The following is a 13096-nucleotide window of genomic DNA, read 5'->3' as shown; positions in this document are numbered from 1 at the left end:
CTGTGCTGCTGTCACTTACTGAGCTTAGGGAGCCACTCACAATATACAGTACACATAGAATAGAAATGTCTCAATATAAGGCTGATTAGTAATTAATACACATAATTACTACATGGCAGCACAGAAACCAGTGCAATTAGCATCAGAATTGAATAATCAGCAAACCTGTAGCATCAGCTTATATTACAGCCAGGGAAGCTCATTTTCTGCTGGATAATTAGTGACGAGCCCTAAGCTTAGCTTCTCAACAGCCAATCAGAGCCCACTGAGCATGTGAGTGTCACAGACACTTTCCAAGATGGTGACCCCCTGTGACAAGTTTGAAGTCCTGGATCATTGCTGCTATTGACAAGCTCAAACTTTAGCCTTGTGCAATAAGTTCACTATATAAGATAGGACATTTTTAGCCCTATTCATTTTTAGGGTTTAGTGCTCCTTTAAGTTAACTTTTAGTATGTTAACTTAAAGGAGCACTAAATGTAAGCCTTATGTTGAAAGGCTAATTCTAAGCATCTTCTTAATTGGCCTTCATTTTTTCTTTTCTATACTTTTCGAATTATTTGCCTTCTTCTTCTTCCAGCTTTCAAATGGGGTTCACTGACCCCATCTAAAAAAACAAAAACAAATGCTCTGTAAGGCTACAAATGTGTTGTTGTTGCTACTTTTTATTCATCATCTTTCTATTCAGGCCTCTCCTATTCATATTCCAGTCTCTTATTCAAATCAGTGCATGGTTGCTAGGGAATTTGGACCCTAGCAACCAGATGGCTGAAATTGCAAACTGGAGAGCTGTTGAATAAAAAGCTAAATAACTCGAAATCCACAAATAATTGCAAATTGTCTCAGAATATCACTCTCTACATCATACTAACAGTTAATTTAAAGGGGAACAACCCCTTTAAAATGAGCTTTTAGTATCTTGAGGGCATGAATATAGCAAGACCAAAATTTGTATGTTATATTGTTGGAGGGTAGGTAACTCTTGACTGAATTCTAGACCCTAGCAACCAGGGACTGGGGTGAATGTCAGAGTGTAAATGATAAATATGTCACAATCAGTCTCCCCTAGGGACTTTAGTAACCAGATTGCATTCAGATTCCATGTGGGAGAGAGGCAGAAGATAAAGGACTTTTCCGTCTCTGCTAATCTGGAACCAACCTGGATCTCTTTCTATTGGGTGCAATTGCTATGAGTAGCCCCCTAGTTGTCTCCCAGTTGGATGGTGGTACACATCTCAGTTCCCACTTAGGGACACACATATACTTGACCTGAGACCTGTTATCCAGAATGCTTGGGACCTGGAGATTTTCCAGATAACTGATCTTTCCATAATTTGGATCTTCATACCTTAAAGGAGAAGGAAAGCTATGGAGGCATTTTATTGCCAATAGATTAGCTGCAATAGTGCAAGCTATAACTGTATAATTATTCTGTAGAATGTTTCACCATACCTGAGTAAACAGCTCTAGAAGCTCTCTGTTTGTTTATGATAGCAGCTGCCATATTAGCTTGGTGTGACATCACTTCCTGCCTGAGTATCTCCCTGCTCACTCATAGCTCTGGGCTCAGATTACAGCAGGGAGGGGGGAGAGAGGAGCAAACTGAGCATGCTCAAGCCCTAGCCCTGGAGGTTTAAGCTGAAAACAGTTAGTCTGATACAGAAGCCCATGAGTACACAATAGAAGGAAAGAAATGTGATGTTTCTTTTGACAGAGGACTCAGAGCAGCATTACTTTGAGGGTTTACTGGTATATTTATATAGACCTTTCTGATAAAGTTGACTTAGTTTTAGCCTTTCCTTCTCCTTTAAGTCTACTAGAAAATCATATAATCATTAAATAAAGCCAATAGGCTGGTTTTGCCAATAAGGATTAATTATATCTTAGTTGGGATCAAGTACAAGCGACTGTTTTATTATTACACAGAAAAAGGAAATCAGTTTTGAAAATGTGGCTTATTTTGATACAAAGTCTATGGCTGATGTCCTTTCCGTAATCCTGAGTTTTCTAGATAACAGGTCTGCGGATAACGGATCCCATACCTGTATTTCACTTCAGTAAATACAGCTCCTGCTCCCTGACTTGAAAGGAAACGTGTGAAACAACAGCTGTTACAATGCGACATGTTAGTGGCTGGTATTTCTCTGTACTGTTGTGAAATGTATCTGTGATGTATGAAATTGCTTAGTAAGTTGACTTCACTGAGCTCCAGGGTACTTTGGCATGGGGACAATAAAGCCCCTCCACACACACTGCCAAAAAATGTCACCGCACCCAATTCAGATATTCACTGACAGTTAGATCCAATATATCTTATAGGGGGCTCCTTTTGCCTAGAAGATGTATTAGAGGTCACTCTATTAAAATCACCAGACATGTCTCTCTACATGCAGGATTTGTGCAAAAGGCAGTTATTTTGTTTGTACTGGAAACAGTTAATAGAGTGAGCTCTAATACATCTGCTAGGAAAGGAGCCCCCCTATAAGATATATTGGATGTAACTGTCAGTGAATATCTGACACCCAACTGCTGCATGAAGAGAGAATGAAGAGAAACAGATGCTAAGAGAGGAATAGTGAAGATAAACTTGATTATTTCAGAAACAGTGCAGAATTTTTTATTTGAGCAATAGTTCCCCTTTAAGCTTATAAACATTAGAGAAACGGTGAGGCCATGTCACAGCAGGTATTTCTCCACCAGAATATCAACGGCATTGATTGGCCCCATCCCTGGGCTGTGTCTCCCATCCAATTATTATGCACATTATCCGTGGGACGGCGTCATATTGACAGGACTATCATTATATCTCATACCTGCCCACATTTCCCATCTATTCAACTGATTAACATGACAAAACCAAATTGTGTGCGTTACATTTTTCTCATGGTAATATTCCTGGCTGGGGGGCGGTACTCAGAACTAGAATGCGTGACACTGGTTAATCTTTACTTACATTTAACTAAATTCCCAGAAATAATGTCAACAACTGTAATTTGTAAACACTGTATACAGAGAAGGAATGTTCTGGGCACACAATAAGCTATACCCTCATACTGTACTGTCTAAGGGAATCAATATGGCACCTCCTCCTCCCATATGTATAAATACAAATATACAGAGAAGGAATGTTCTGGGCACACAATAAGCTATACCCTCATACTGTACTGTCTAAGGGAATCAATATGGCACCTCCTCCTCCCATATGTATAAATACAAATATACAGAGAAGGAATGTTCTGGGCACACAATAAGCTATACCCTCATACTGTACTGTCTAAGGGAATCAATATGGCACCTCCTCCTCCCATATGTATAAATACAAATATACAGAGAAGGAATGTTCTGGGCACACAATAAGCTATACCCTCATACTGTACTGTCTAAGGGAATCAATATGGCACCTCCTCCTCCCATATGTATAAATACAAATATACAGAGAAGGAATGTTCTGGGCACACAATAAGCTATACCCTCATACTGTACTGTCTAAGGGAATCAATATGGCACCTCCTCCTCCCATATGTATAAATACAAATATACAGAGAAGGAATGTTCTGGGCACACAATAAGCTATACCCTCATACTGTACTGTCTAAGGGAATCAATATGGCACCTCCCTCCTCCCATATTTATAAATACAAATATACAGAGAAGGAATGTTCTGGGCACACAATAAGCTATACCCTCATACTGTACTGTCTAAGGGAATCAATATGGCACCTCCTCCCATATGTATAAATACAAATATACAGAGAAGGAATGTTCTGGGCACACAATAAGCTATACACTCATACTGTACTGTCTAAGGGAATCAATATGGCACCTCCTCCCATATGTACAAATACAAATATACAGCTCTTACCCATATGCTTTGTATTATTTAATCATTACCTACATTATATATGCTGTATGCGCAATGTTGCCTTTATTAGTTTTTGGGCCCAAGGCAATAGGCACTTTGCCTGAGGGGCCGTTATATATATAGAAAATGTGAATCTTTTAAACCTATAATCACTGACTGAAATCTGAATTCCTACTGTTTGATCAACAGTGATATAAAGCGTTACTTGTTGTCATACCCTTATCTTGCCCGACCATATTCCTACTATCCCTGGCTCTTCCCACCTGCAACTGCTGCTGTATGGGACCCAGGTCCATTGTTCCCAAAACACAGATTGTTGGCTGACGTATCAAGCACTATACACAGCAGAGCCTGCAATACACAATACATGGACATTAAAGTAAATTTACAGTCTCTAAATTGCTGATTAGATATTGACCAGCTGGTACTGAGAGATACGGCTGGGAGGTTGCGCATTCCTAGATAAGGGGCTATTTCAGTGCTCGGGTCTCTGGTGCTGAAGGTCTTACTCTGGTGAAAGAGACCCTGGTGTAAATGTGCAAATCCCACTGTGACTGACTCGCCTATCATTAGTAAAGGGGTGCTTCACCTTAGTATGTTAGAAGCCACTTTTCAATTGGTCTTCTTTAATTTTTATACTTCTCAAATTATTTTTGACTCTTTCCAGCTTTCAAATGGGAGTCACTGACCCCATCTAAAAAAACAAATGGTCTGTAAGGCTACAAATGTATTGTTATTGTTACTTTGTATTACTCATCATTCTATTCAGGCCTCTCCTAATCATATTCCAGTCTCTTATTCAAATCAGTGCATGGTTGCTAGGGGGATTTGGACCCTAGCAACCATATCGCTGAAACTGCAAACAGGAGAGCTGCTGAATAAAAAGCTAAATAAGTCAAAACCCACAAATAATAAAAAATGAAAACTAATTGCATCATATTAGAAGTTAATTTAAAGGTGAACAACCTTTACAAATAAATCAGGGTTCTGTGTTCATTTCTGCCTACAGTAAGTTTTCAACCCGTTCAGTAAAAATATAGTGAATAAAGTACCTCCTCTTGTAAAATATAAGGATATTATAAGTTACCGAGGGGTTACATGATCATATAAAAGTACGAGGCTGAAGGCCGAGTGTTTTTATACAGGTCATGGAACTCCGAGGTAACTTCTAATATCCTCATATTTTACAACTGGGGGAACTTTATTTATTATAATACACAAGTTTCAGTGAGTCATGTGACATAAATGACATCAGAACTCACCGTTTATAACTGATGACATCAGAACTCACCGTTTATAAAGGATATCATTTACAAGATATTCAAGGCTTTTGTGTATTATAACCCTCTCCACTGATATTAGGAACAAAGCTGGTTTGTCATAAACTCTAATAGTGTTTGTGTGTGTGGGGTGTCTGTGAGTGTCTGTACCTGTGTTTGTGTCTGTGTGTTACTTTGTATGTGTCTGTGTGTGTTTATGTGTTAGTGTGTCTGTTTTGCTGTCGTTGCTACAAGAAGCAGAAAGAGGATTCCGATTTTGCTGCAATGATTCGATTTTATGTCCACTCCTGATCTGATCCGTAGGGAATATAACTTTTCCCTGGAGTGAGGAACATTTCTTCCACAGAGACAAGACAGCTCAGTGCAGTGTCGGACTGGGACACCGGGGCCCACCCAAAACCCTTAGACCAGGGGCCCACCCAAAAACCTTTATACCACTCTAAGTATTATTTTCTTCCTCTCCTGACCCAACCTCTATTCTCCTATACTCTTTACTTTACATACTATAACCTATTATTCCATCTATTTAGCCTCTTTATTCTCATAGAAATAGGGAATGACCATGGAATAGTCCAAATGTTTAGCAGCAGGAGGGCTCACTGACACCTGGGCCTACCTGGAGAATCCCTGTTGCCCAGTCCGACAATGGCTCAGGTTTATCCAAGAGTTCTGTAAGGGACATTTTCTCTTGGAATGAACATTAAGGGGGTTATTTATCAAAATCTGAAATATCTGAGAGTATTTTCTGAAAACTACTCCGCATGGGTTTTTCCCCCTTATTTATTAAGACATTTTTCCGAAAATTTCCTGTACTCGAAAAAACTCGAAAATATTGTGAAAAAAATCGAATTGTATGAATTATTTGGATTTTCTGAAAAATTGTGTGTGAAAACTCCAATCTTTTCGGATTTTTGCCCACCACAAAACCCAGTGCTAATCAGGATAACTTCTCCCATTGACTTATATACAACCTCGGCAGGTTTGAGGTGCCGGATTTTCAGATTCTGGCTTTATCCATCCTTGGGGTATAATAAATACCGAAAAATTCACTTAAAATTCGGATTTTATAGTCAAATTGTTTGAGTTTCTGTCATTCGGACTTTAATAAATAACCCCCTTAGAATCATGTAGATACAAGGATTTAAATATCAGCTACATTTGTCTTTATGTTTGTCTATTTAATGTCATTTAAGGAGAAGTCAGATTTCCATGTTGGAGCCAAAAAATAAGTGATATGAGGCCCTTCTGTAAAATATAAACTATCTGTAATAGAGCAGGGCTTTCCCAGGTATATAAAGACAGACTGCCCTGCCAGGGCCGGATTTACATAGTTGGTGCCCCTAGGCCCACTGCCATTCGTCGCCCCTGTCCCCTCTTTATTTGTGCAGATTTTCATCATCTGGACCGGAGCAATGTGGATTGGCGCATGGGAAATTTAAAAAAATAATAATCTCCTGAGCATCCCCAATGTTTTTGAACCAATGTGGGTGAGGTTGGGCAGCATGTCGCCCCCCTAAAATCCTGCCGACCTAGGCCCGGGCCTAGATGGCCTTTCCACAAATCCGGGCCTGTGCCCTGCTAGAACTGGGTCTGTAGGGGAGACCTCATGCACTCAGCAAACATCATTCCCTCCAGTGTGTAAGCTGCCATGTTGAATCAGGATGGTCGGTCCCCCAGCTCCAGCTTTGTGAGAATGCCATGTACCTTCATACAAGGTGGAGGGCTGCAGATTAGCTATTCCATTAATAATTTCCCCTTCAAATTAGGGCTCTAGCTTTCCTCTAACTGCCTCCCTGGTTACAGTTAAAAAATAAATGTTTTCTTTCATTTGTGTAATGCGAGACAATTAAGTGATTTCCAGTTGAGGTTGAGCTGAGACTGCTGCCGGCACAATGGTTTAATTATGTGGAATTGTCTGGATCTGTTTGTCTAATCCTCGCTGTGATCTCCCGGCTGGCCCCAGTCCTGGTGCTCAAGGAGCGGTACCTCCCAAAATCCCAAGTTCAATGACTTTGTAGCAAATGTTATCATCAGGCTGAATGAGGCACAGGCAACTCGGGTTCTGCAATAAGGAAATGATTTGTGTTGTGTGTATAATAAGAAATATTCAGCAATACTGATATGTATATTATATGGATATTATATGGATATTGTATGTATATTGTTATCTAGTCGCACAAACAGGCAGGGCAGAGAGTGGCATTTTGAACTGTAGGTGGCAGAGACCAAGACGATTGTTGTCATGAAACCCAATCGCCTGGTGGGACACAATGTCCCCTTCCTGACGGCTCACTGACTTTTTAGATCCCCTCAAGGGAGGAATGAATTTAGTAATAACCCAGGATAGGCCTAAACAGCAGAACCTTTGTCTGCCCGACCCCAGCATTGAGTAACAGAGACAATTGTCACACAGGGGCAACATTTCCATGCAGAATATAAGAAAAAAAGGTACACCCAAAACGATAAGGATATTAGAAGTCACTGAGGGGTTGTTCTGTGACCATATAAAGGCACAAGGCTGCAGGCTGAGTTATACAGGGAACTCTGAGTATCACTCATGTATTATAAGGGATAATGTACCCCCTACTGTAAATGATAAGGATATTAGAAGTCACTGAGGGGTTGTTCTGTGACCATATAAAGGCACAAGGCTGCAGGCTGAGTTATACAGGGAACTCTGAGTATCACTCATGTATTATAAGGGATAATGTACCCCCTACTGTAAATGATAAGGATATTAGAAGTCACTGAGGGGTTGTTCTGTGACCATATAAAGGCACAAGGCTGCAGGCTGAGTTATACAGGGAACTCTGAGTATCACTCATATATTATAAGGGATAATGTACCCCCTACTGTAAATGATAAGGATATTATAAGTCACTGAGGGGTTGTTCTGTGACCATATAAAGGCACAAGGCTGCAGGCTGAGTTATACAGGGAACTCTGAGTATCACTCATGTATTATAAGGGATAATGTACCCCCTACTGTAAATGATAAGGATATTAGAAGTCACTGAGGGGTTGTTCTGTGACCATATAAAGGCACAAGGCTGCAGGCTGAGTTATACAGGGAACTCTGAGTATCACTCATGTATTATAAGGGATAATGTACCCCCTACTGTAAATAATAAGGATATTAGAAGTCACTGAGGGGTTGTTCTGTGACCATATAAAGACACAAGGCTGCAGGCTGAGTTATACAGGGAACTCTTTCCTGGGAGCATATCGTTTCCAGTCCAGTAGAGAATCATTATTAGTCTGTTTGTTTCATCGAAAACTTAAATCTCCTGTTTTTTCTCCTTTCCAGTGGCCCACACTCATGATTCAGGCCAGGCTACAGAGAAGCCCGTTATCCAGTGCCACAAGTGCGGAGAGCCATGCAAGGGAGAAGTCCTCAGGGTCCAGGCCAAACACTTCCACATAAAATGCTTCATTTGCAAAGGTGAGACAAGACCTAGATATTGAATATGTTCAGTATCTCTTTCTTAAATCAGGGCTCTGGGAAAAGAAAACTGCCTGTTTATTTTCAAAGTCTCAATTTTACATATATGATAATATATAATGCATCTTCTCAGTAATTGCCCAAATTGTAGCTTTCTCAGCTATTAAAAAAACAGTGCACTTTTACCCTGTCTCTGGAGGGCTAAAAGATGTAAGTATCTCACAAGTCTGTGTAGGCAATTTACATATTTAAAAGAATTTTTAAAAGTGTTGGAAAATGTCAATATTAAAGGGCCACTATACCCTCTTGTTTGTGCTTAGTACAGGGAATACCTATCCTGGCACAGTTTAATGGTATCTCTCGGTACAGGCTATGAGCAAACTTAGGGACTGTTCCTGCTGAATTGTGCTTAGTACAGGGAATACCTATGCTGCCATAGTTTTATGGGATCTCTCTGTACAGACTATGAGCAAACTTAGGGACTGTTCCTGCTGAATTGTGCTTAGTACAGGGAATACCTATGCTGCCATAGTTTTATGGGATCTCTCTGTACAGACTATGAGCAAACTTAGGGGACTGTTCCTGCTGAATTGTGCTTAGTACAGGGAATACCTATGCTGCCATAGTTTTATGGGATCTCTCTGTACAGACTATGAGCAAACTTAGGGGACTGTTCCTGCTGAATTGTGCTTAGTACAGGGAATACCTATGTGCCATAGTTTTATGGGATCTCTCTGTACAGACTATGAGCAAACTTAGGGACTGTTCCTGCTGAATTGTGCTTAGTACAGGGAATACCTATGTACCATAGTTTTATGGGATCTCTCTGTACAGACTATGAGCAAACTTAGGGACTGTTCCTGCTGAATTGTGCTTAGTACAGGGAATACCTATGCTGCCATAGTTTTATGGGATCTCTCTGTACAGACTATGAGCAAACTTATGTTATGGCTCTATGCAGCTGACATGACCCCTAGAATATCATGCATTGCACCCTAAACTGCCAACTCGTACCCCTTTTTTGCATTACCCGAATTATTCAGTTTTCTGTTCTTGTGTATCATGTAATTAAAAATAATCCTATAACCCCCCCCCCCCAGTGATGCCGCCCTGTAAGTCACGGGTTTGTGCGCAGAAGAGATTCTGTTTATCGGAGCTCTTAAGGGTCTTTATCTTTTTCCCAAGTGGGCCTCATTGTGCCGCTATGCTGCATGGGAAGGCCCGGCAGTCACAAGAACAGGCAGTTAGTGTGGGAGTCGTGTGACAGCTAACGAAGATAACGTGACATTTCAGCAATTTCCTGGTTACTCGGAGTCACTGGGCTGAGAACAGAGCACTGGTTGCTGGTTCCGTTTACCCTTCACTCTCGCTGAGGGAGATTGAGAGTTTTAGAAAGAAAAAGGAAAGAGTGAAGTAATCTGAAGGGGATCATCGTTGGATTACAGTAAGTGATAAAGTGTGGATTGTACAGTGAGGTCAGTGGATGGGGTGCTTGGGCAGCAGTGTGGGGAACATTTGCACAATGTGTTGTAGGTTTGTTTGTTTCTATATCTTGTATCGCTCTATTCTGGGTTACAGAGGTTCTTTCAGCCTCACTCTTCTGAATAGACAAATGTAAAGCTCACGCCAGTGGTACAACTACAGGGGTGATTGGAAGTATGACTGCACCCCACTTCATCCACCCATGGGTCATAAAAAGCCTTTAAAGAAAGGAGGGTGCCAGGTAGAGTGTGGGCAAGAGTATAGGAGTCATCCAGGTCCTTGGGACTATAGTTACTGTTTCTTGTCTATTCGGACTATCACAGGTTTTTATTGGAGAGGCTGGGGTGAAGATAAGTTAATTGGGATGTGTATGTTGTGATTGGCCAACCCTGATATAAAGACCAGTGACCAGATGTTTTTTAAAGAGTTAATTCACCTTTAAGGTAGTTTTTAGTATTTTATAGTGTGGCTTATTCTAAGCAACTTTTCAATTGACCTTCATTTTTTCATTTTATATCCAGCTTTCAAATGGGGGGTCACTGACCCCATCTAAAAAAAAGCAAATGCTCTGTAAGGCTACAAATGTATTGTTATTGTTGCTTTTTATTACTCGTCTTTCTATTCAGGCCTCTCCTATTCATATTCCCGTCTCTTATTCAAATCAGTGCACGGTTGCTAGGGTCATTTGGACCCTAACAACCAGATGGCTGATACTGCAAACTGGAGAGAAGCTCAATAAAAAGATAAATAACTAAAAATTCACAAATAGTAAAAAATGAAAAGCAGTTGCAAATATCCCTCTCTACATAGTACTATGGTTAACTAAATGGCAAACAACCCCTTTAATTGAACTCACATACAATGTCTGGCTCTAACCAACAGAAACGGGTTAAACCCTGGAACTGTTGGGGGGCCTAGGAATATATTTGAGCTTCTCTCCAGTTTGCAGTATCTGCTATCTGGTTGCTATGGTCCAAATTCCCCTAGCAACCGTGCACTGATTTGAATAAGAGACCGGAATATGAATAGGAGAGGCCTGAATAGAAAGACGAGGAATAAAAAGTAACAATAACAATACATCTGTAGCCTTACAGAGCATTTGCTTTTTTTTAGATGGGGTCAGTGACCCCCCATTTGAAAGCAATTCTATAGCAGGAATCTCCATTGTGTGCCATACCCCTCAATGAGCCAAAGTTACTTTATGTTGATATATAATGACACCCTATAAGCCTGTTTTGCCCTGTGATTAACTACATCTATCTGCCCCCAGCAGCCCTTCTCCCCTATCAGGATTATAATACTATAAAACATGGGTGCTGGGTGAGGTCTATTGATGACTAAATTAATTCTGAATTCAGTAAAACTGAGTTCAGTTGGGGTTCTTAAGGGACGGCCGTAAAATTGCTGAGAGTGAGAAGAGCCATGTCACTTTTATGGCCCCAAAATGGTGCAGATCAAGCTTTGGTTTAAGATGATTGACGTCCCCAATCTCTGTGACTGAATAATTGGTCTCTGTACCTTATAATTACTTTGCTTGGAATCTGTTTGTGGGATTCAGTTTAAAATAACTGCATCTTATTCTGTCATTTACTGTACAAACAAGGTCTGACTGTGCAGCGTTGAGCAAAGAACGAGAATATTTAGAGAAGGGAGTGTTCGTGCTCTCGTGCAAAGTAAATATCTCACAGCAGGATCCATAGGGTGCAGCCTCCCAATATCCATTCATTCCTTATACTCACTGGGTTCATCATTTGGGGTAAATGCCATTGATATTGTCTGTCCCTTTCTGTTCTCAGGTTCTGACTCTTGCAACAATGTAGCAGAAGTCTGTTCTCCTCCAGGTCTGTTCATCTGCTGGCTGCTGCTACATAGTTACAGAAGTCACAAAGGTAATTCCCTTGAATTGATTGACAGTTTGGATTACACGAATGACATCAGCCGTCAGTTAGGCGACAGGGTTCCTAAGTGTCATTTGGACTCATCCTACAAATGGTGACAGTAGTGATTAGAGTGCGGGGGCAGAAGGGATTTGTATATCGGGGAATCAGTTGTGGCCTCTAGTGATCTGTAAATTAATATGGGAGTAAATTAGTAAACTGAGTATGGGAATGGCCAATCAGCTTTCAGTGTAGAGAGGAAAGGGAGGGCAATTATCTGATTAAAAAAAGATTATTAATTGTAGCGCTGCACATTTAGTCGTTGGTGAACAGTCAATCAGGTCATTGAATAAGCCAGCATGGATTGGTTAATAGGTTAATTAGTGCACTGAGAGTGGCACTAGCTATCAGTAAATATAAATATCCATGGAGAGTAATTATGCAGAGTAAGTAGTGCTCACATGTTACCTGCTGCTGTAATGGATAGTTATTAACCTGCCTCTTGCTCTATCTACAATGGAATTCCTCTCTGATTTATGATGGCTGGGAGATAAGATTTCCCTTATCACTGTATCCCCATGCAGTCGAGGAATGGTTGGGATCCATATATGGGAATAATCATATGCTGAGCCAACCCGTGTACAGTCACGTGGTATTTTATACCTATTATCTTTAGCTCTGTGATACATAGGACTTTATACTGCTCAACTCTCTATGTATCTGAACTTCTTGGTACATATCCTATCATTTTAAGCAGCAGTCCTGTCCTGCTTTATGGCAGCTGAGATTCTAGCTATCTGTATAACAGAACATTCTTTCCCAGTGGCTGCACAGATCCTATCTGATCCCCATTGTAAGCAACAGTTCTGTCCTGCTTTATGGCAGCTGAGATTGTAGCTATCTGTATAACAGAACATTCTTTCCCATTGGCTGCACAGATCCTATCTGATCCCCATTGTAAGCAGCAGTCCTGTCCTGCTTTATGACTGAGATTCTAGCTATCTGTATAACAGAACATTCTGTCCCAGTGGCTGCACAGATCCTATCTGATCCCCATTGTAAGCAGCAGTCCTGTCCTGCTTTATGGCTGAGATTCTAGTTATCTGTATAACAGAACATTCTGTCCCAGTGGCTGCACAGATCCTATCTAATC

At 40.7% G+C, this 13096-nt stretch overlaps 1 protein-coding gene across 29 annotated transcripts in view; it reads left to right on the top strand.

The window, feature by feature from the left end:
- The window catches only part of LOC108696012 (actin-binding LIM protein 1-like), a 160143-nt gene that overhangs the window by 52310 nt on the left and 94737 nt on the right, over window positions 1–13096 (top strand). For all 29 annotated transcript variants that reach the window (XM_041570130.1, XM_041570122.1, XM_041570135.1 and 26 more), the window contains exon 2: window positions 8450–8584. In XM_041570130.1, the coding sequence (XP_041426064.1) occupies window positions 8450–8584 (135 nt within the window). The remainder of the gene's footprint in view (window positions 1–8449; window positions 8585–13096) is intronic.

The sequence above is a fragment of the Xenopus laevis genome, chromosome 7L (genome assembly GCF_017654675.1).
Source record: "Xenopus laevis strain J_2021 chromosome 7L, Xenopus_laevis_v10.1, whole genome shotgun sequence".
Lineage (NCBI taxonomy): Eukaryota > Metazoa > Chordata > Amphibia > Anura > Pipidae > Xenopus > Xenopus laevis.
This window is presented reverse-complemented; position numbering and strand designations above follow the sequence as displayed.